The following is a 21,941-nucleotide window of genomic DNA, read 5'->3' as shown; positions in this document are numbered from 1 at the left end:
AATCTATGTACTGCAAACAGTACTTTCTGCATCCCCTGAGCAGGTCAGACTCCCACTGTTACCCCCTTCCTTTTTCCAATAGAGGATGTGAAGCGATACATTATGATGTAAAATCAACAATCACACGTTACATTTAAAATCACAACAGCACATAATCCCAATTGCACCTAACAAAAAAATTGCATATGCATTGCAAACAACACAGGTGGAACACACAAGGTGATAAAAACACCATGACACTGTTTTAAAAAAAAAACTAAAGCGGCATTGTTTACAAGTTTGACCGAGGAAGGGGCAAATTAGTTTTTAAAATGAGAGAGCAAGTAAAAGGACCAAAAATCTACCCTGGTTAATAAGAAACAGACTGAGGAGTCAGACTGATGCACTGCTGTGGGGATTGGTCTTAGAAGTAATAGGGTTTAAGAAACAATATAACGACCCTATTGTTTAAGGTTTAAGAATATATGTTTTTTTTTCGTTTTTGAGTCTTCAAATAAAAATGCTATTAAAATATTATTTATTTACGACAATGTAGACCTTAATTTACTATATTTGTTCATGATTTCTGTTAGTAATAAAAATCTACAGTCAGCAAATTACTTGTGCACTGAATGTTCAGTTAAAGTCAAGTTGAAAAGACGCTTTTTCACACATACATTGTGAAGATGCAACTAAAAACGTCAGAATACAGCATACAAAAATAATAAACAAATATGTGTATGTATATCTGTGAGAGAGAGTGCTGTTATTAGGTTTATACTATATATATGTATTGACTCCTGATTATTATAACATTTCATGTGAGTGAGTGATGGTCACCATTATCAACCCCTTCGTTTTTATATTCTGTATATATGTATAACATTCTGTTTACGTAGTGTTCTACTGCCCCCAAGTGGCTAATACTGGCTATAAGAAATATCAAATTTGTTTGTTAACAGATACGTGATTCTGGAAGAAAGTGGGAAACAAGGTAAGTTTATTAAACAGACAGTAAGCTCAGTGTTTTTGTATGCCTTTGTATATATGTGTGTTTGTGTGTGTGTGTGTGTGTGTGTGTGTGGGGGGGGGGGGGGGTCGTCATCTCTCTGTGGGGTTACTACTCTTACGCGACATGTGTTTGAGCACCCCATATGTGCGCACGTAATTGTGTCACTTTTTCACAAGTGGGTGGAGGCTCGACTCTCCCCCATCTTTCTATGTCTCCTGGCCATACTCAAAGCCTGGACGTAGACCAGCGAGCGAGCGCGAGAGAAAGATGTTTCCCTGCCTTTATTCCTTCCTTGCGTTGTACCTTAACGAGCAGAACCCGTGACTGCAGGACTTCATCACGATATCTGATACACTAACACACGTATAGCCTATGGATGCTACGTACATGAAAGAAGATAACGTCTGTAAAATTTTAACGTTTTAACGCACCAAGGGAAATAAGGTGTGGAGACTGATCACCTCACTCAGAGCGGAGAGGACTCAGGAGAGGACTTGAGCCCCTTTTTTTTCATTTGCGCTGCAAAGTTATAAGAAATCTGGGAACTTGAATCGAGAGAGAATGGAGGAATCTGGTGCGTTATTTTGTGCATTCGGCGCACGTAGCGCTACCAGGATATGGTGCTGCTGGAAGGGTTTCTTTCTTCTCAGTGTATTCTTTCACATGTACCTGAGCTCATTGCTGGACTGTCCGCCCACCTGTACCTGCTCACCCACAGAAATCTACTGCAATAAGTCTGACATCAGTAAATTCTTCCCGCTGTTGTCATTCCAAGGCACCGGCAGCACCGGGAACAGTACCGGGTGCATCGAGGATCTTTTCCAGAACATTACCTCAATGTAAGTGCTGCTGCTATCAGAGCTCGTTTTCAGACACCTTTTCAGACACTTTAGTAAGTCGTAAGTCGTGCGTATTACAGCTGATTATGGAAATATGTTAATAATTTGTTTTGGAGTGAGAAAACCCATTGCAGAATATCTGCAGGCTACATACATATCTGGTATACAACTGATGAGAAACGGTTTCTGAGTTTGACAAAAGTGAGATTATACTGTCTTTTAAATGTGACTATTCCTTGTTAGAAACTCATGTCAAATTTAAATAACAATTTTTTTTTTGTCTGAGATGGCCAGCAAATCCTAATTTAGTACCCCAAAAAGACAACCGTGGAACCATTTATTACCCCCAAACCCAGAGGAGCTTGTTTGGTTTTCCTTAAATTACAAACTAAGACATTTTGATCATTATGCTTGTACTGCAAGTGAAAGATTCTGAATTCCTGGCTTGGTCAATTATTTAGAAAATTAGTTGCAGGGTAAAGCACCTTTAGCTTACCTGAAGGATTGTTCCTCTTAATTGTTGTTCAAAAGTTGATCTTAACCAAAACTAGATGGAATGCTCCAGTTGTACATAATGTGATTTAGTCTCCATATGAAACAGTGGTTACTGCATGCCGAAGTGTCCTTGGGCAAGATGCTGAACCCTGACTGGCCCCCCCACAGAATAACAAAGTGCTGCAATTAGATGCACTGTATGAATGTGTGTGTGAATGGGTGAATGTAAAACTGTACTGTGAAGCGCTTTGAGTGGTCATCAAGACTAGAAAAGCGCTATATAAATACAAAACCATTTACCTTCCGTAATTTGGAAAGGATAAGATGATTATTAATCTACTTTTCGAATCAAATACAGCAGTAAAAGATTTCCTGATTTTGTACCTTTAAATGTTGTATTTCTCCTCGCAGTCACCTTCTGCTACACTTTCCTGAATATCCTCTTTTTTATCCTCTGATGACGGAGAACAGCAAAGCCTGAGAGCCACATATCTCCTAAAAAGCTATTTCAGACTTCAGTTTTCTTGCAATAAACCAGCATTCATTATTATTATTTATTTCCATAAAGGGCTGTTAGTTTCTGCATCTAAAACACTTTAGACAGCCAATTCTCTTTGCTTGCCCATTTCTTCTCTGACCCAGACAGCTGATTTTCATTTTTTAAATGCTCCTTCATTCGGATGAGAATGGCAGAAAAACACCAAATCTACGATAGGTCATTGAGTTTAATGGGAATTTTTGGTTAGTTCTACGACCAAACCAATGGTATTAAGGATTTGTATTAAGGTTGATCAAGCTCATAACACATGACTGTGTGTTGCCTTGTGTACAATGTTTCTCAAGCATCCCTGTGTCACCCACCCAGCATTCCCAATCAGATGTTGTGTCATAGCTGAATTCTTTAAGTAAAACAAAGTATTGCAATTACATTTAAAACAATTGTGGTTGATACACAGTCAAGGGTGAGAGTAGATTAGAGTTCTTGCTGGTACTACCCCAATTTTCAGTGCTTCACATTCTCCTCCTTCATCCAACTTATACACACATTAAACCACCTGTATGGTGAGTAATTACAAACACCTATATATTAAATTATTTATTTAAATGTTCACATTAAAATAAAATGTAACTAGTATTTATTTATGGCAAAATACAGATGATATACACTTGATATTGTGTGCCATGCCACTAGAAATTCTTGAGTAGGCCTATGGGATCAAACGCACCCTTCAAAGTTTAGGAAGTACATTTGCGCATGTTACATGTTATCATGCCAGAGTTACAGAACAACTCATTGTAGTCACGTAGCTTGTTTGCTGTGCGTGTCGTTCGAATAAAACATCCTGACTCATTTTGTCAGTTAACTTTACTTTTGCGATAAACAACTGCCTGCCAAAAACCCGCGGCTTTTGATAGCCAGTCAGCTGCAGCAGAAGTTGATGTTAGCCAGCAGCCAGTAACTACTGTAACTGTTTTGAATAGGCAGAGGAGTTCCTTTTACATTTAAAACCCACAGCAAATGCATGTTTTGGGCACACAATGTGTTGTAATGGTACTATCTTGAATAATAGTTCCTCAGCAAAGTACCTGTTTAAATTGGCCCGAGCAAACTTGAATGATAGCTCATTGAACCAGGGTAAAATCTGGGACTTTGTCAATATTGCATTCAGGAATATGCTGTATTGTATAATTCTGGCTGTTATTATTTTCACATGAATTTCCTTTCATCGCCTTGTAGCTGTGTGCATGAGGGATTTTTGTTTAACCAAGCACTCGTAGTCCATCAGATTCTGGAGCATGCTGCCACTTACTACACACACACACACAGCCTCTACTCAAAGCTTTGAATCTACCGTTGCAATTTGCATCTCACCAGTTAGTGTGAGTACTTTATTGAAAAGTAGTTCTTCAAACTATCTTTCTCGGTCTGTGTGGAACCAATCTTGTTGCTGGTAACAGTGAAATAAACAGAAAGCTTCCATACAGTAATTGGGACACCCAAGATTAGTAGAGTGCAGGAAAATGCTGAGATCTTAAGCTACAACATCATAAAGAAAAAGTTCACGTGGTAGATTCAATTTTTTGACAACAAATAATATGCACCTCACATAAATGCTTACTTTTTGCCACAAGATACAAAAGCCTTTTTTAAATCACCTTAACTCATCTGATTAAATGACATTGATGACGTGATATTTGCTGGTTTAAGTTTGTCCGCTGTGTGTGACTTTTTATGTCTGTGTTTCGGACTGTTGGTAGTTGTCATGCTGGGTTCTTGGATATTGTAACAGACATGTTTCACATCTTATTCTGATACAATGTTAACTGAACATTTTTTTAATCAAAAAAAATAAACTAATGAATAATAATGAAAATATTTGTGCTACTGTGCCTATTAATGGTTTATACTGTATATACTACATCACAAATCTGAACATCTTTGAAACAAGAAAATACTACACAATTATTTGTCAGAATCAGCATTCATAAATATATTAAAATGAAATCACCATCACAATTTGAATGGATATTTGACAGCAAACAGTGAAGGAAGAGAGGATGTTCACAGTCATTAAACAGGAGTCAAGTCTTCATTGTTAAGTGATTTGTAGAAAATAGGCGAAAAATTTGCAAAACCGTGTGTGTTGCTTGAAAAGTTTGGTAATCGATGAACCATTTCCCAGTGACATAAAATAGTCCTTTTTATGCAGTTGCACTCAGGTAATCAGTATGGAGTCTTGCTCCCTGCTGTGTCATGTTCACTGTGAAGTTGTTTGGTTGGTAAAAGTACAGAAGTGTTTTTTCTCGCTGGGAGGATTTCTAGCTTGATAATGAGCACTTCTATGTGCTCAGTGTCCCTGCTTTTGATACCATCTCTGGTCTTTCAGCTAGCACCAGCCAAAATATTGCAGTGCATTAGAATTCCACAGCACAGCAATGCATTGAATTATGATGGCAACGAAGAAAGTGCTATTAGTGCAACATTGAAGAACATAAGTTACATTATAAATAAGTATTTACAACAGAGGTGGTAAGAAAAAGGAGTAAAAAGATAACTGAGAGGCTTTGTGTGTGATTGCACTGATTATTTTATGAGAACAAAACCTCACTTGGTCATTGATCCGTCTTGCTGTGAACATTTTCAGGGAGAAAAGAAGCAGCAGTAATTCCTGACCTCTTTTTCCACCTACTACTGTGTGTAGGAGAGAGCAACAGAGAGCTGCTTCCACTTGTTTTTCATGCTAGTCACAGAGAATTTACTGAAACATTGCAGTCAACAAAGCCAGCTTCCTGTTCAATTTAGGGTATGGGTCCCAGATACCTACCGATTTTCATACATGTTTGTAACCTGTGCCGCCGGGGTTGCTTCTGCATTTGTAAAACATACACATCAATAATTGGGGTCACCCTGTGCCTCCCTGGACAGCAGTAAGCATGTGCATTTGTTAACAAACTGATCATGAAAGGAATCTGCAATGTCAAAAACCAAAGAGCCGTGTTGACTAATGTGGTATACAGAATTCTACACAAATATGACGCATTGTTTCATTGTTGAGAGATTGGATATAAATTTAACAAAATTAATAGAGTATCAGAGGGGTGATGCAAACCCTGTGCAGGTGTTGTATATAGGCTACTATATTTGCCCCGACAGAGTTTCATAATGATATTAAACAAAATGTTCACATAAACACTAAAGTACAGCTGTGAAAATTCTCTCTCTCTCTCTCTCTCTCTCTCTCTAAACCATGGATAAAATGTATGTTGTGGAGAAAAATATTGATGATTTATATGTTAATGAATGGAGCTCTATTATATTTAACTTTATAAAACATGTTTTAGAGAATCTGATATGATAACTTAATACAGCCATCCCAATTTTTGTATATCCAAGTATTTGTGAACCAATCAGATAATAAAAACTCATTATAGAGCTCAGAGCCTCCAATAACAGCTTTTGTTCACCACCACTGAGTTGCTGCAGGGAACTCAAAGTCAACATTTAGACATTTTAACATAGTTTCGTATTCATTTTATTCTTTTTTGTATGAAGCCCTCATTGCATCATTACTACTTTCATACAATTACAACAACGTGATGCAGATTTATTCCATGAACAACAAATTGAACAGCAAATGTTAAAACATTAACAGTATTTCATGTGATATGAGGAGAAGCTGTCACGTTATATGAGGCCATGATGATGAGCTTACATTAGACTTTTGTTAAATGTGATTAATTAAAAAAGGACATTGCTATATTAATCATTAACCATAGACAGATGCGTATCACACAAGGTGTTTATAATATATGTGTTCACATATGAACAAAGCTGAATTTATTTATGACAACAATAAAACACTCACAATTGCAAATTTCTAATACCAAATCACTGTCTGTCACAGTGAGTTAATGGTTTAAGTCATCTGTCTCAAATGGAATTTTTCATCATTCAGTATGTACACAGTTTGCCATAGCTTGTAGAGCATCAGTTCGCCCAAGCTGTTCAGTGTTAAAAGGACTGAGTGAGGTGAACGGTATAAGCTGCAACATGCCACCTTACCACTAGATGTCACTAAATTCTATGTGGACACACATGCCTGTGCTGTTGTGTGAGCAGTACCTTTTACATTAATTGGAAAATAAAATAGCTATCGATCTGTTCCACTGATGTTATTGTTTAAATGCTGTTTCTCTAAAGTTGAGAGAGAAAGCAAGTAAAAAAAACAGCAACAGCAGGGTTAGGAGCACTGCACACAGAAACAATGAAGTGACACATGAGTGGAAGGATTAAAAGAGAAGTGTTCAGGGACCAAAGACACTTCCTGGCCAATGGTCATTAACCCCTCCATTTCAATTGTAATTGCTGCTCCATTCATCTTTTTCAGACAATTTCTTAAGTGTCAGAATCAGAATTATTTTTATTGCCAATTATATTTGCATATATTGGAAATTACCATGGTGTGGTTGGTGCACTTTACATAAACAACAATATATTCAGACACACCTTTTCAATCTGATAAAATCTGTTTCTTCTAATCAGTGTAGTACATGTTGATAGATAAATATTACATCTATTGCACTTCTGTTGTGTTTTCTACGTGTTTTGGGGGTAGTTTTTCCTTACTCGTATTGAGGGTTAAGAACAGATAGTGTTGCACCAATTGTCTCATTTCTCTCTTGGACAATAAAAAACATTATTACCAAATCTTATAATCTGCGAATGTTTGAGATTTGAGAGAGTAACATCTGTATGAGTGACGCAATCCAATTTAAAAAATCAGCTGTCTTTTCCAAAGTCCTGTAGTTGGCTAAATGGAGCTGTTTCTGGGACACATTATGACAGAATGTCAAAGACTGAGGCTCAATGCTGTGCTGATGTCAATATTAAAATCCTGTCAATTATGAAAAATGTCAATTTCTTTCAGTAATGCACTAATGCTGTATGTGAATATCTATAATTTCTGGAATTATTGATCATAGATAACGGGATGTCAGTGTTTACAAGGTCGAGTGTACAGACCACATCGCAGAATGAGTTATTACTGTGGCTAAGCATTGTTATTTGGTGTCAGTGTTTGGTGTACAACAACCTTGAAACAGAGAACAATGGCAATCCTAGACTGCAAATGTCCGAGTGAGATGCTCTGTAGTTTCCTCAGACTGTATCAGCCTGGCCTCCTACTATAAAGTCCGTAGAAATCAAGGAGAAGTTGGAATCCCCTGCTTGATGCTAGATTACAACGCTTCTAACACACGACAGGCGCCAAAAATAAATGAAAAAAAGTAAACATATCTCCCGGTAAAAAAGTGTTGTCCCACACATAGAAGACGAAAATGTCAAGAGAGTTTGTGGTGATAACGGTCCTGCAAAGAAAATCACGTGATCTACGCAGAGGAGTTAATAGGTCACTTTCTGTCTCTGTCTGATGCACCCGACTGCAATCCTTAATCCAAAAGATTTGTTGCTGTGTTGTGCATGTGTGAAAGGCAAACTGGGTAACCTCCGGACCCAATTTTCCGGATTTTATTTTGAGGTCATGTCGGAAAATGGCTAGATTTAGGTTTCCTTTAACATTAGTGCCCAGATCACTCACTCACTCACACTAGTTTTGGTTTTGGCAGTGCAGATTACCCAGTGTTCCAGTCTGTGTCAGTTTAGTGTAAACACTTAATTGGAAAATGGTTACAGTAATGTAGGGCAAATACGCAATTAACTTTAATAAACAACTTTTGGTTTTACTTGCTGTCACTTTATTGCTTCTGCTTTCCGCAGTTTTGACTTGTGATGTAGGATTGCTGCCACACAAGAAGACCCCTGGTCAGTGGAATTTTCTCCACACTATCATGCTTGTTATTTCACCCAGCCAGTATTTGTGGCCCGTCCTTATTTAGTTCCTGATGGCCATGCCCCCAGTCATTATCTGCATCCTGGCTTTTAATTGAATATGGTATTTGATGGAAATAGAGTATGTGATTGAACGTATTGTATATCCAAGCAATCTAGTTGTAATCCTAATCTGCGATCCGCTGCCACCACGTTCCATGATAATGATTCAACTGCACGATCCACCACCATGATTAACTGCCACCACGATCCACCAGCACAATCGACGATCATGATCCATGATCAACTATCCACGATGTGGGTGTAGCAGCGGGAAAAATTAAAGTAAAAGAAAAAACAGAAAAAAGTAACTTCATTTCTGATCTTAAAGGGAAAGGTAAACAGTGAAAACTGTTTTTAATAAAAAATGGAAAGACTGTTACATGTGCATTAACGAAACAGGCAGTTCATAAACAGTATGTCTCCTATGTTATGAGATGGCGCTAATTGTTAAAAGAGGCATTGTAAAAAAACATGTAAATGATGTTAATCCTGTCAAAAAGAAGAAAAACGGAAACTTACACTTACAAATAAAATAACTCACTTTTTTTAAAATCACAGTAGTTATTTGTAATCCCACCAGTTCAATGTGAGAACTAACAATAACTTTTGTTTAACTCTCATTACATTATGTTTTATTTGATTTGATCAGTTTTTGATACATCTATCACCTATTACTATATATTTTGCACTGAATAATAATGCTAATAAAACATTAGGGGGGAAATTTTTCTATTTGGACCACCCTAAATTTGTATGAGTTCCTCTACTCTACACAAAGAGAGAGGACAGAGACAGGATTTGTAGAATTCTTTTTGTAAGGGCCAAAACCAAAATTATCAGATGAATCTATGGAAGATTGTTGTATTAAGTAAACAAAACGCTGATCTCTGCTTTGGAACTTTTGTTATGTCCTGTCTGATGCATGCTTACAGTTTTATGCTACATTTGTTAAATGGCAAGGACAGCTCCCAAATGTGAAGCCAAAACACTTGGAACCCCCCCTGGTGACTGGCCACAATTTAGATACTCTTTCTCATGGTTTCTGTCATTTTAGTAGAGTAGAGGTAGAAGTGTCCCCAATACAAAGATACTGTATAACAGAAGGTTAAGGAACTGGAACAAAAAAACTTCACATTTTGTTATTATGAGTCTCTTTGATACTGATATTTTTTGTTACTATACTGTTGGTGATGGTATTCAGTTCCCTTTGTTTCCTTTCCAGCAGAAATCCTCAGGTTGTTGTAGGTGAACAACAGAGGTTCAGCACTGGATAGCTCCCTGAGTGTAAATGGTTTTGTATTTATATAGTGCTTTTCTAGTCTTGATGATCACTCAAAGCGCTATACAGTACAGTTTTACTTTCAGCCATTCAGACACACATTCATACAGTGCATGTATTTGCAGCACTTTGTTATTCTATGGGGGGCCATTCAGGGTTCAGTATCTTGCCCAAGGACACTTCGGCATGCAGATGGTCAGACTGGGGATCGTACTGCCTACCTTCAGGTTGGGGGACGACCACTCTACCCCTCAGCCAAAGCCGCCTCAGTGTGTCCATGAGCCAATCTGAACACATAGCAGATTGGCTCATGGAATGCCTATGTGGCTGCATAGTGGTTGCCGTTGTAACTTTGCCAGAGCCCTTTTGCATTTGTGCAGGGATAGTTATTCATTCCTCAGACTGTAGTATAGTTAAGTATAGTGTATACAGTAATAGTATAGGTTCCTCCACAGTTAGGACAACGTGTAGTCAGTAGTGATAAGGATGAGAAATCAGACACGGCTTGGTATATGCATTTGCAGAGACCAGACCATGAAAATATCTAGTCAATCAATTTGATTTAAAAATGCAGCACTGTGTTGTTTTTGTTGTTTGTGATGCGTGATAGTGAAAAGAAGGTAAAAGTTTTAATTGTATAATCATGATAAGATTGACTGATCCCACAGCTCTTCTGTTATCTAATGGTTGTGTCGTTATCTTAGTAGGTCAAGTGTATTGGATTATTTTAAATTTCGCTAGTAGACAACTACAGCTTGTAAATAACAAAGCTCATTGAAATAAAGGTTGATTGTGGTAGTTCTATTTCAAAAGGTAAGATGTGTTTGGGATGTGTCCACACATTACCAGGTTTGTCCTTACAGAGCAAAGGTCATCTAAAGCAATGATTAAAACCAGCTCTGCTCCAAGTAAAACTACATGCACCACCAATATGGACTGTATTTTAATATTCTCAACTGTGCAATATTCACCATACTATACTCAATTGTAAAAATGTCTCTGCAATATAAACCGTTATGTGCAATCCATTTACTGTACATATTCTGAAACATAATATATATCTTTACACTGTATATACCTGTTAAATCACATTTATATATTTTTTCTATATATTGTTGTATATTTCTATTTCTTTATACTCCTTCACTCAAGTACTGCATGCTACTTATTTGTTGTCTTCTGCGGCTGTAACATTGCAAATTTTCACATTGCGGGACTAGTAAAGGACTTCTTATCGATGGTTTTGTTGCAAGTTTGCTGTCTGAATCTAATGTTTGAGAGGTTTGGTTGTTTGTGCCTGTGTTGTACTAATCTTACACACATTCTATTCCGGGAGTTTGATTATAGTGGTGTCAACATACCAATTTCAGGTGAAACATGCCGCTGAGGCTGCTTTGTTGAAATTTTGTAAGGGGCACTATGTCATTTTGCTGCGACGATGTGCAAAACCCATTTTGAAAGGAAACTATTGACTTATCCGACTATACCTTGAATAAAACTTTACAATTTAGTAGCACTTAAATGGCACTTATTTTTAGCTCTTTGTAGTTTGGCTTTCTTGAAGAAATTGTTCTTTCTTGATTCTTGTTCTGAGTTTGTTCCCTCATGGTTGAATGCTTATTATAAGTCGCTTAAGAAAAAAGCGTCAGCTAAATGAAATGTAATGTTGGCCAAGTTTCATCAATTCTCATGCATGTTTAGCCTTGAAAAAGGAATGCAACTGTAAAAGATTCACATGTGTTGCCACGGTAACAAGGTTAAATGAAAACAAACATTAACAAGATCTCTTAATCACACTTTTAAGAGTCTTTGAACCAAATTTCATCTGCATCTGGTCTTGTGAATTTTGGTGCAGATTGGACAATATATAGTGAAGTTGGAAGAACTACCTCTGTCAAAACCTCACGAAGTGTAAAACTTTTCATCTTGAAGGTATTAAGATTACACTCACCTAATCTGATTAATCATCTAGGAGGAGTTCATTGAAGTACAATGCATGGAAATAGCAAAAACTTCACAAAGAATTTACATTACATTAAAAATGGCTGACTTCCTGCTTGGTTTCGGGTATGGGTCCAGGCAGCGTTTCTGCAAGTATTTACCTTTTGCCACACCCATATGCAAGACTAATATTGGAAGTAAATATTTGTTATGTCCGATGTGTGTAATGACTTTTCTGGGATTTTTTGCCACTCAAAATTGTGACCACATTCCTGAGTCACATTTTCAGCTGGATGTGGTCAATCTGCTAAGAGGAGTTCATCACAGTATATAATATGTACTTTATTATTGCCAGTAGGGTGGGCTATGACTGTGACTGAATATTGGCATGTTGATGTGTTCAGGCCGGGACTCTTATCAAACATGTCAAGTTTGGTGCAGACTGGCTAATGTGCAATGAAGCTGCAACAACTTCATGTTTCAGGGTGAAACGTTGAAATTTCCCATCACAAAGACAAAAACTCACAAAGGTAACACCTTTTCATCTTCAAGGTGTTTCTATTGCACTGACAAAAGTTAGAAGTAGATCTGATTAATCCTCAAGGAGGATTTCTTTAAAGTACGATGTGTTTGAATTGCCAAAAGACGACTTAATCCAAAATGGCTGACTTTCTGTTGGTTTTTGAAAATGGGTCCTCTGTTTTGTAAGTAGGCCGCCCAATATGCTATTCAAAAGAAGAAATTATAATTCCTTGGATTTTGAAAGCAGCACAATATCAGAGACAGAGAGAGAGAGAAAAAGAAAGAGTACTTGTCTCTGAACAGGTATAAAAGCCCTGAATGCATTAATATTCACACTTGTCTCGTCTATGCACTATTGTAAATGTATGTTATATGGCAGCTGCTATGCCTGAGAAAAAATTTACATTTAGAAATATAGTCAAAATGTTTTAAAGTTTGTTTTGGAACATATAAGGCCAATTTAATAGGACATATCTAGATGTGAAATGGGGATAGAGAGAATGGGGGTGGCCCGCAAGCCAACATTGAACCTGGGCAGGTGCAGGGGCGTAAACTTATATTTTATAAACCATAGTCCGTACAGGGTAATTCTAGCTGATGCAATCAAATGCCACACTGAAAAAAGTAAGATCCAAGTGGTGTAGCATGGAATTGTGACATGTCTGTATGGGGAGACATCAGTGAGCAAATATATTCATCAATTTTTTTTGTAGAGGGGTACATTAGAACTCCAAATGTTCTCAGAAAATTTTGTTTTTTAATTGTTTTTAATCTTTAAATCTGTTTAAATATCAATTCAGTGCTACAAAACCTCTTATAGGTTTTCATCTGGCTTAAGACCTGGACACTATAAAAGTCTCAGCACATATTCCCATCAATCTCTCATTTTTGAAAGTAGTCGATACTGTATTGTGTTAATGATTTTACTGTAGGATTTGCGACAACTGATGAATGAAAAGTTATGTGAAACCATTGTCTTTTGAACAGGAACCAGTTTATCCACAGATAGAGTTGGTGTATATATAGTTCAGTCAGACAACTCACGTTCGAACATTTGTTGCAGCATTACAACAGATTTAGTGTTTGGCGTCTAGGCTCCAACTTAATCACTCCCCCATGTGATTACACAAGTGGATGCTGGGGTGGTGGAGGGACTGAAGCAACATGTGGCAATTCTGCAGTAGCAGTGCGAGCAAGAGGGGATGATTGGAAATGTCTCTCTGGTTAAATAGACCACCTGATAAGGTGGGTGTGTGCTATGATGGTTATGGAGAGTGAGGTATGTCACATGATGTATGTCACATGATTGGCGCAGCGCAGCTCAAGTTGCCTGCCAGAACAAGCTCGCCGGCGTCACCACATTTCAGTCAGACAACTCACGTTAGAACATTTATTGCAGCATTACAACAGATTTAGTGTTTGGCGTCTAGGCTTCAACTTAATCACTCCCCCATATGATTAGACAGGTGGATGCTGGGGTGGTGGAGGGACTGAAGCAACAGGTGTCAATACTGCAGCAGCAGTGCGAGCAAGAGGGGATGATGGGAAATCTCTCTCTGGTTAAATAGACCACCTGATAAGGTGGGTGTGTACTATGATGGTTATGGAGAGTGAGGTATGTCACATGATTGGCGCAGCGCAGCTCGAGTTGCCTGCCAGAACTAGCTCGCCGGCGTCGCCACATTGAGAGAAGAGATGAAATCACACTGCTGCACTTTAGATATGCTGCTGTCCTCATTCTTTCCCCTTCTCTCTCTTTGGTCTTCCACACATATAGATAGATAGCATATTGTTATTGATAGGCCTGACATGTCAAGGTTAGGCTATTGTTATTGTTAGCCCATACAGACAATTATTATTTCTATTTTATCACTAGGCATTTTCTGATATTCGGTGTGACACAATGTCATTTGACATAGGTATTGCACTGAGTTTAGCAGCTGTACTCTCTCCTTTTGTTATTCTACCCATGTCTTGCGTGGCCAGCAAAATCAGTGTTTCGGCAATTGTATGGGGTTTGCCAAGCTTAGCAATTCTATGAGCAACTACATACGATGCCTCCAGACACTGCTTGGAGACATTGCTATGCTTGGAGATGGTGGCTTGTTGTTGCTGGAGGCCATCACGTTTATGTTTAAAGAAGTCCACAGGCTTCTCTTTCAATTCGGGACGTTTGGTGTCGAGGTGCCTTTTTAATTTGCATGGCTTCATGCTGTCATTTGCCCGCACCTCGGCACACAAAACACACTGAGGAAGTTGCTCAGTCGTGCCAGTGACGGTGAAACCAAACTGCAAATAGCTCTCGTCATATTTGCGAAGCTTTGGCTTCTTCACAACTGGCGCATCGGTTGCCTGACTTTAACAAATCAGAAACTTGTTTGCTGAAAACAACACTTTGAGAACCACTGCCCTAAAGAATCATCCACCCTCTCCATCCCACTCTCTACTAATGGAACAAAATCCTGTCCATGTGTATGTACCTGTTCGTTTGGAATATGAGAGAAATATTTCTGTTAGAGAATATAAAAGAAGCAAGCCTTTTTGCCTCTGGCACTGTCTGCTTTCCCACATCCCACCCTTTGTATAATTTAAGGCTTTTCATTATTGAATAAGATGATTGCTTCAAGCCATCGGCCTCCTGTTTGTTTTCAAAGACCAAAGTAGCTGCAAAAGTGCATCCTGTGTGTGTGTGTGTCTCTCCCTCATTTAAAGAGCAGTCACAATTTTCCAAACTTCAATTGGACTCAGCAGTATGTAAAGGCTTTGTCAAATGGAAACACAGCCAAATGAAAAGATAGGTGCTGATGTCAAAATGCTTTCAGGTAGGAACTGTGCCATGTCATTGAAATGCGGAGTGATGGACAATGAAGAGACAGAAGTTAATTTAAAGGGCTCGATCTGAGCCCTTTAATCATGCATAGTAACTATGCTTGATTACAATGCATAGTTAGTAATAATTTAAGAACATTTTAGGCAACTTTCCAAATTAATTCATCCTTGCTCTGATCTTTTTTAAAGCAGAAACTTTTGTCTTAAGCACAGAAAAACAATTAAACACAGAAAAATAGTTAACCAAAATACATATACAGTATTTACTCACACTTTACTAAATCACTACCTACATTAAATTGTCAGTTTCTCAATTGGAATTCTGCATTTCATCCTGCCATGAATGTAGCAGAAACTAGCGCCAACAGGTCACATTAACTTCTAAACCAGCCAGACTGGAGTTAAAGGAAGTGACCTTGCATATCCTAGATATTTATATTTTAGGTGTCGATGGAGATTTGCGGCAATATTTGGTTGCTATTAGTTTCTAGTCTGGGTTACACATGAAGGATTTTACCCTTGACAGCAGCATGAAAGCAAAGAATGCTCAATCTGAGAGGAGAGAGAGACAAGGAACAGTTGTGTACCGTCAGGTAACAGCTCTGAAAGACTAGTTGTTGAAATTAAAACAACAAGAATGATAATTATGGATGTAAAGATGTTTTAAATGATAGCAGCAACAATAAATATATTAATAATATGTCGTCTGAATCCTGCAGCTTTGGAGTACACTGCATACAAAATCAATAAATTAAATATATGCAAGCGGCAATGAGCGGGTTCAAGCCTTAATTTGCTCAATAGGAGGAAGTGGCACATTATATGTAATTTAGCTGATGATTTTATCCAAAGTGCCTTATACTTAGTGCATTCAACATCTATGAGGGGCTATTGGGGGTTCAACATATTTCCCAAGGACACGTTGGCATGGGCTGGGACTCAAGCTGCTGACCCCCTCAGCCATAGCCGACCATAGGAAACAGCTCAATTATAGGAAGCATCTCAATAAGAAAAAATGTTACGCTCCTTATGTGCAAAACTTAAAATCCTTAAACATGGCTATTCTACAATATGGTATGAACGTACACCACCGTTCAAAAGTTTGGGGTCACCCAGAAAATTTTGTGTTTTCCACGAAAACTCACACATTTATTTGTCAAATGAGTTGCAAAATGAATAGAAAATATAGTCAAGACATTGACAAGGTTAGAAATAATGATATTTATTTGAAATATTAATTTTGTTCTTCAAACTTTGCTTTCGTCAAAGAATGCTTCATTTGCAGCGATTACAGCATTGCAGACTTTTGGCATTGTAGCTGTTAATTTGTTGAGGTAATCTGTAAAAATTTCACCCTAGGCTTCCTGAAGCACCTCCCACAAGTTGGACTGCTTCTTGCGTACCATACGGTCAAGCTGCTCCACAACAGCTCAATGGGGTTGAGATCTGGTGATTGCGCAGGCCACTCCATTACAGACATACCAGCTGCCTGCTTCTTCCCTAAATAGTTCTTGCATAATTTGGAGGTGTGCTTTGGGTCATTGTCCTGTTGTAGGAGGAAATTGGCTCCAATCAAGCGCTATCCACAGGGTATGCCATGGCGTTGCAAAATGGAGCGATAGCCTTCCTTATTTAAAACCCTTTTACCTTGTACAAATCACCATGCTTGACAGATGGTGTCAGGCACTCTTCCAGCATCTTTTCACCTGTTCTGCGTCTCACAAATGTTCTTCTGTGTGATCCAAACACCTTAAAATTTGATTTGTCTGTCCATAACACTTTTTTCCAATTTTCCTCTGTCCAATGTCTGTGTTCTTTTGCCCATATCAATCCTTTCTTTTTATTGGCCAGTCTCAGATATGGCTTTTTTTTGCCACTCTGCCTAGAAGGCCAGCATCCCGGAGTCGCCTCTTCACTTTAGATGTTGACACTGGCGTTTTGCGGGTACCATTTAAATAAGCTGCCAGTGTAGGACCTGTGAGGCGTCTATTTCTCAAACTAGAGACTCTAATATACTTCTTGCTGAGTTGTACACCGGGGCCTCCCACTTCTCTGTCTACTCTTGTTAGAGCCCGTTTGTGCTGTTCTCTGAAGGGAGTAGTACACACCGTAAATTGTCAGTTTCTTCGCAATTTCTGGCATGGAATAGCCTTCATTTCTAAGAATAAGAATAGACTGGCGAGTTTCACATGAAAGTTCTCTTTTTCTGGCCATTTGGAGAGTATAATTGAACCCACAAATGTGATGCTCCAGATACTCAACTAGCTCAAAGGAAGGCCAGTTTTATAGCTTCTCTCACCAGCTAAACAGTTTAAAGCTTTGCTAACATAATTGCACAAGGGTTTTCAAGGGTTTTCTAATCATCCATTAGTCTTCTAAGGCGATTAGCGAACACAATGTACCATTAGAACACTGGAGTGATAGTTGCTGGAAATGGGCCTCTATACACCTATATAGATATTTACTTTAAAACCAGACGTTTTCACCTAGAATAGTCATTTACCACATTAATAATGTATAGAGTGTATTTCTGATTAATTTAATGTTATCTTCATTGAAAAAAACAGTGCTTTTCTTTGAAAAATAAGGACATTTCTAAGTGACCCCAAACTTTTGAATGGTAGTGTATATAACAAGTTCATAATATTTCTACAAAAAGGTAAAGAGTCATGGCCAATTTCCGCCAAGCCCCTCCCTCGACAAAAGTTTATGGCTAATAACAGCAGTGTTTTTTGACCAATCCTGATCATTTAAAAGAGAAATGTGTAACTCAGTCTCACAATGCTTTATCCTAAATTTTGGATGATTTGTTAATGATTGGACCAAAGGTTGCTGAGTTATGGCCAATGTCCTTTTAAGATCCGCTCATTAAGGTCATGTTTCATAGAAAGTTGATGAACACATATTCCAGTTATTGTGCCAAGTTTTGTGTTTCTAGCTCATTCCATCTCAGGGGAATTACCGCAGAGGTGGCAGACACCAAATAATAATAATAATAATATTAACAAACCAGAGTATAAACAATAGGGTTCTGGGTTCTAATATATAACCGTTGGTTACCCACAAAATGGGCCTGAAACATACGTACACCACTTCTCGCGATTTTTTTCGGTTCAGCTTGCTTTTCTGGTGAGTTAATGCTTTGACTTTGCGCAGCCACCTTTCATACGACATGTCAACCCAGCCCTAACTCACACATGAGCGCAGTTAAAGACTCAATATTCTCTAAGTCTATTCTCGAGCGCACTCAGCAATTGGCCAGATGTGTACTGTCTCTCAAAGTGCAGTTTTTTGCAAGCACATCATTGTGAGAGAAGGTTTACTCCACCAGGTGCCTCCCACCATTATGCCCTTATTAAAAAAGGGAGTTTTTCACAGTGGAGAGACCCAGTAGATTAGACCTTAGGGGAGGATTTAATATCTTCTTCTCATAATAAATATGGAAAATGGTTATCTCAAGATGGATTTCCTTCTCACGCATCCCCAAGCTGCACTTTGCGGTTAGATTGACCCTCAGATGGTTGCACTCTGTGTTTGACCCTGTACCTGAGTCCAGAAATTATATATCACTCCAGGATAAAATAAACAGTTGTAATATTGTTAATTCTATAGACTTCACAGCTAATATTGATTCACAGGATATAATGTAGGTAAAATATAGTAGAATATATTCATAAGGTAGAAAACAAAACATAGATATCTCAACACTATCTATTTATGTGACTCTGAATCCAGCTGGCATTCTGGAGCAAGACATGCTTCGAAACAGGCACCTTGTTTTCCCCATTTATCACCGGTGGACTGATTCAATTTAATTGGCCCTTTTGCTTTGCCTTCAGATTTGCCTTATTTTTATTTATTTTTTAACCTAGGCTGTGGACTGATTGTTTCCCTTGTTGGCACATTCACATCAATTTGAAAAGTGAAATACATTCACTTATACATTCATTAAACCCTGCTGCAGCATCAGAGCTTCCTTCCACAGTTTTCCACATTTTTCTTCGCTACATCAGTGGTGCCAAACTTAAAGAACACTACAATGTACTGTCGGTTGGCCCTTGTTCTATAACCTGACCTTGGGTACTGTTTAAAGAGAGAATGGAGTATCTGAGGAATTAGACAGGTACTATACCCCGGTACAGATATAATATGTAATATACAATATACATAATATGTGTGTTTTCAATAGTTTTCCAACAGTGTTTATTTTCTAAATGAACTGCAGAGTACTCTAATGATAAAATAAATGTCTATTTTTTGACAAAAATTTGAAAGGTCAAACCAACTCATATCCCACTTTGGCCGTCACAACACAAAACAAATAAAGAGATTAGCAGAAAGACTGACAGACTGTTGGTATCATATCAAATTCTAACAAAACTCATGTCCACATGTTGACATATTCCGCCGACAGACTAATTTACAAAAACTTTTAAAACACTTAATGATTATCATTTATTGGATGCCAAAATCGCACTGGGTATGTTTTGCTGCAAAAGCACACCACGGTTCGTTTGAATGTGTAATGTTTTCTCTTTATCATCACTATGTCAACAGTTACCCTAGAGTGATCAAGTATAATCATTCATTTGAATAGTTAATAAAGACAAGTTGCTAACCTACAGCTGCAAGAATGCAACAAACAAACTGTCTAACAAATGGGTCAGATAGCTGAAAAACCAGTTCCAATGGACCCTGCCAAGACCAGATGTACAGTGGACGTAGGACTGCTCGATTATGTTAAAAATTATAATCACGATTATTTTTGACAATATTGAAATCACGATTATTCAAACGATTTTTTTTGAGTTATAAAACATGAAGCATTTATTCAGAATTTCTCTCCAAAAAAACAGAATTTTTTTTTTTAAACATTTACTGAATAAAATAAATATACTTACAAAATTAAATAAGACATAGAAAAACTTAATTGTATCCAAAATAAACTATGTATCCAGCTGTTCTGCAGTTTCTATAAAACATTTATCAAATAAAATAAATATACTTAGAAAATCAATTAAGACCTAGAAAAACTTAAATGTATCCAAAATAAACTTTCCACTAGTGCTTAAGTCTCGCTCTGAAGAGGAACTTATGGCAGGAATACACAAATATTTCCTGGCCAGATTTGAAAGACGTGGGTAGATCATTCTGGCATCTCTCCACCAAGTCAGAGGGTTCTCCTCAGAATCTAGTGTCTCCGCCTGGAGGTAAGACTGGATCTCAAGAGAAATGGCTGATGCAGAGGAGGCCCTGCAGCCTTGTCTGCGTTGACCTTGAAGAAGCTGCCCAGGCCCTTCTCCCTCTTCTTGCAAGCACCAGCAACCTCTGTATCAGCAGGCAAAGCAGCTGTTTCCAGAGGGGCTTTCTCATTAGGGGCAAAAAAGAAAATGTGAATCATATTTAACAGTTGTGTTAATATCACAATATTTGCCAACACATAAATTCACTTAATCTGATATTATTATTATAATTATTGTTATTGTTATTACCATGGCACTGGCAGTAATCAAATCCCTCATCTCCACTTTCAGTCGATCTATAATGCATCCAGTCATGTCTTCATCAACATATTTTAACTTGAACCTTGGGGACAGGGCAAAGGCCATGTCAAGTAGCTCTTTTGTCGCTCTGTCACTGTATTTCTCATTGAGATACTCCAGTATGTTGTGTTTGATGGTTTTGGCAAGTTATGTGTCATCCTCCTGGTCTTCCAAGATTGAATTGTTGAAGAGGTGAAGTGTTGGCTTCACAAAAGACACACTAACATGTTTCTTTCCTGAAAGCGCATCCGTGAATTCAACCAGAGGGCTTAGTGACTTATTGATGGCTTCTATAGGAAAAACTGCTGACCAACTTCTTGCAGACCCCCATTGCACGGCTGATCCTGGGATCCTTCATTGCAAAAATAAGATTAAAATTAAAACATATTTAGTATCACATTGGCACTGTGACGCTCCCTCTAGGGGTCGCGCCAGAAAACACTCTGACAAATGCTGATTTTCCTCTCATTATTAAATGTCCCCATCTTTCCCCACACACACACTACAAGCACACACGCAGAGAGAGAGATTTTTTTTTGATTTTTGAAAACTTTATTTTAAAAAAAAAAGTACTATTTTTTTAACAACAACTAAGTTATTTTAAAAAACACATTTGGCCATAAATAAATAAATAAATAAAAGATTCATACAAGATAATCAGCATACACAAGTTCTCAATTTTTTCCAGAACATTAAACATCTTGAAAAACACCACAGAGTCCAGGTAGTTCTTTCCAAAAAAAAGTCGGTATAGAGTTTTCCCGGCGGCTCCGTCCAGGGAGACAGGGCCAGCCGGCAGTGTCAGAGCTCCAGAATAGTCCTTTATGTCCAGTGCCAGGAAAGTGGCGGAGCAAAAAAAAAACAGCGTAGAGACCCCAGCAGCCTGCAGCAGTCCGGAGAGGGTCCTTGTGTCCAGCGGGGGGGATCTACAATGGTCCCGTACAGTACAGGCCCTTGCAGCAGCCAGTGCAGGGGGGTCCCCCTGTTGCCTTCGCTGTTTTGTCCCAAGGTTCCACACTTTTAAAACACTAAAATCCATGAGTTTAAAAATAAAATAACACATGGATAGCAGGAAAAAAACAGTCAGGAAACAGGCCAGTAAAAAAGAAGA

The 21,941-nt window shown here is 38.1% G+C and overlaps 1 protein-coding gene across 1 annotated transcript in view; it reads left to right on the top strand.

The window, feature by feature from the left end:
• The first annotated feature begins 1,552 nt into the window (after positions 1–1,552).
• The window catches only part of LOC133009767 (NT-3 growth factor receptor-like), a 108,177-nt gene continuing 87,788 nt past the window's right edge, over positions 1,553–21,941 (top strand). The window contains exon 1 of the mRNA XM_061077301.1: positions 1,553–1,830. Coding sequence (XP_060933284.1) covers positions 1,553–1,830 — 278 coding nt within the window. The remainder of the gene's footprint in view (positions 1,831–21,941) is intronic.

The sequence above is a fragment of the Limanda limanda genome, chromosome 8, assembly GCF_963576545.1.
Source record: "Limanda limanda chromosome 8, fLimLim1.1, whole genome shotgun sequence".
Taxonomy (NCBI): domain Eukaryota; kingdom Metazoa; phylum Chordata; class Actinopteri; order Pleuronectiformes; family Pleuronectidae; genus Limanda; species Limanda limanda.
This window is presented reverse-complemented; position numbering and strand designations above follow the sequence as displayed.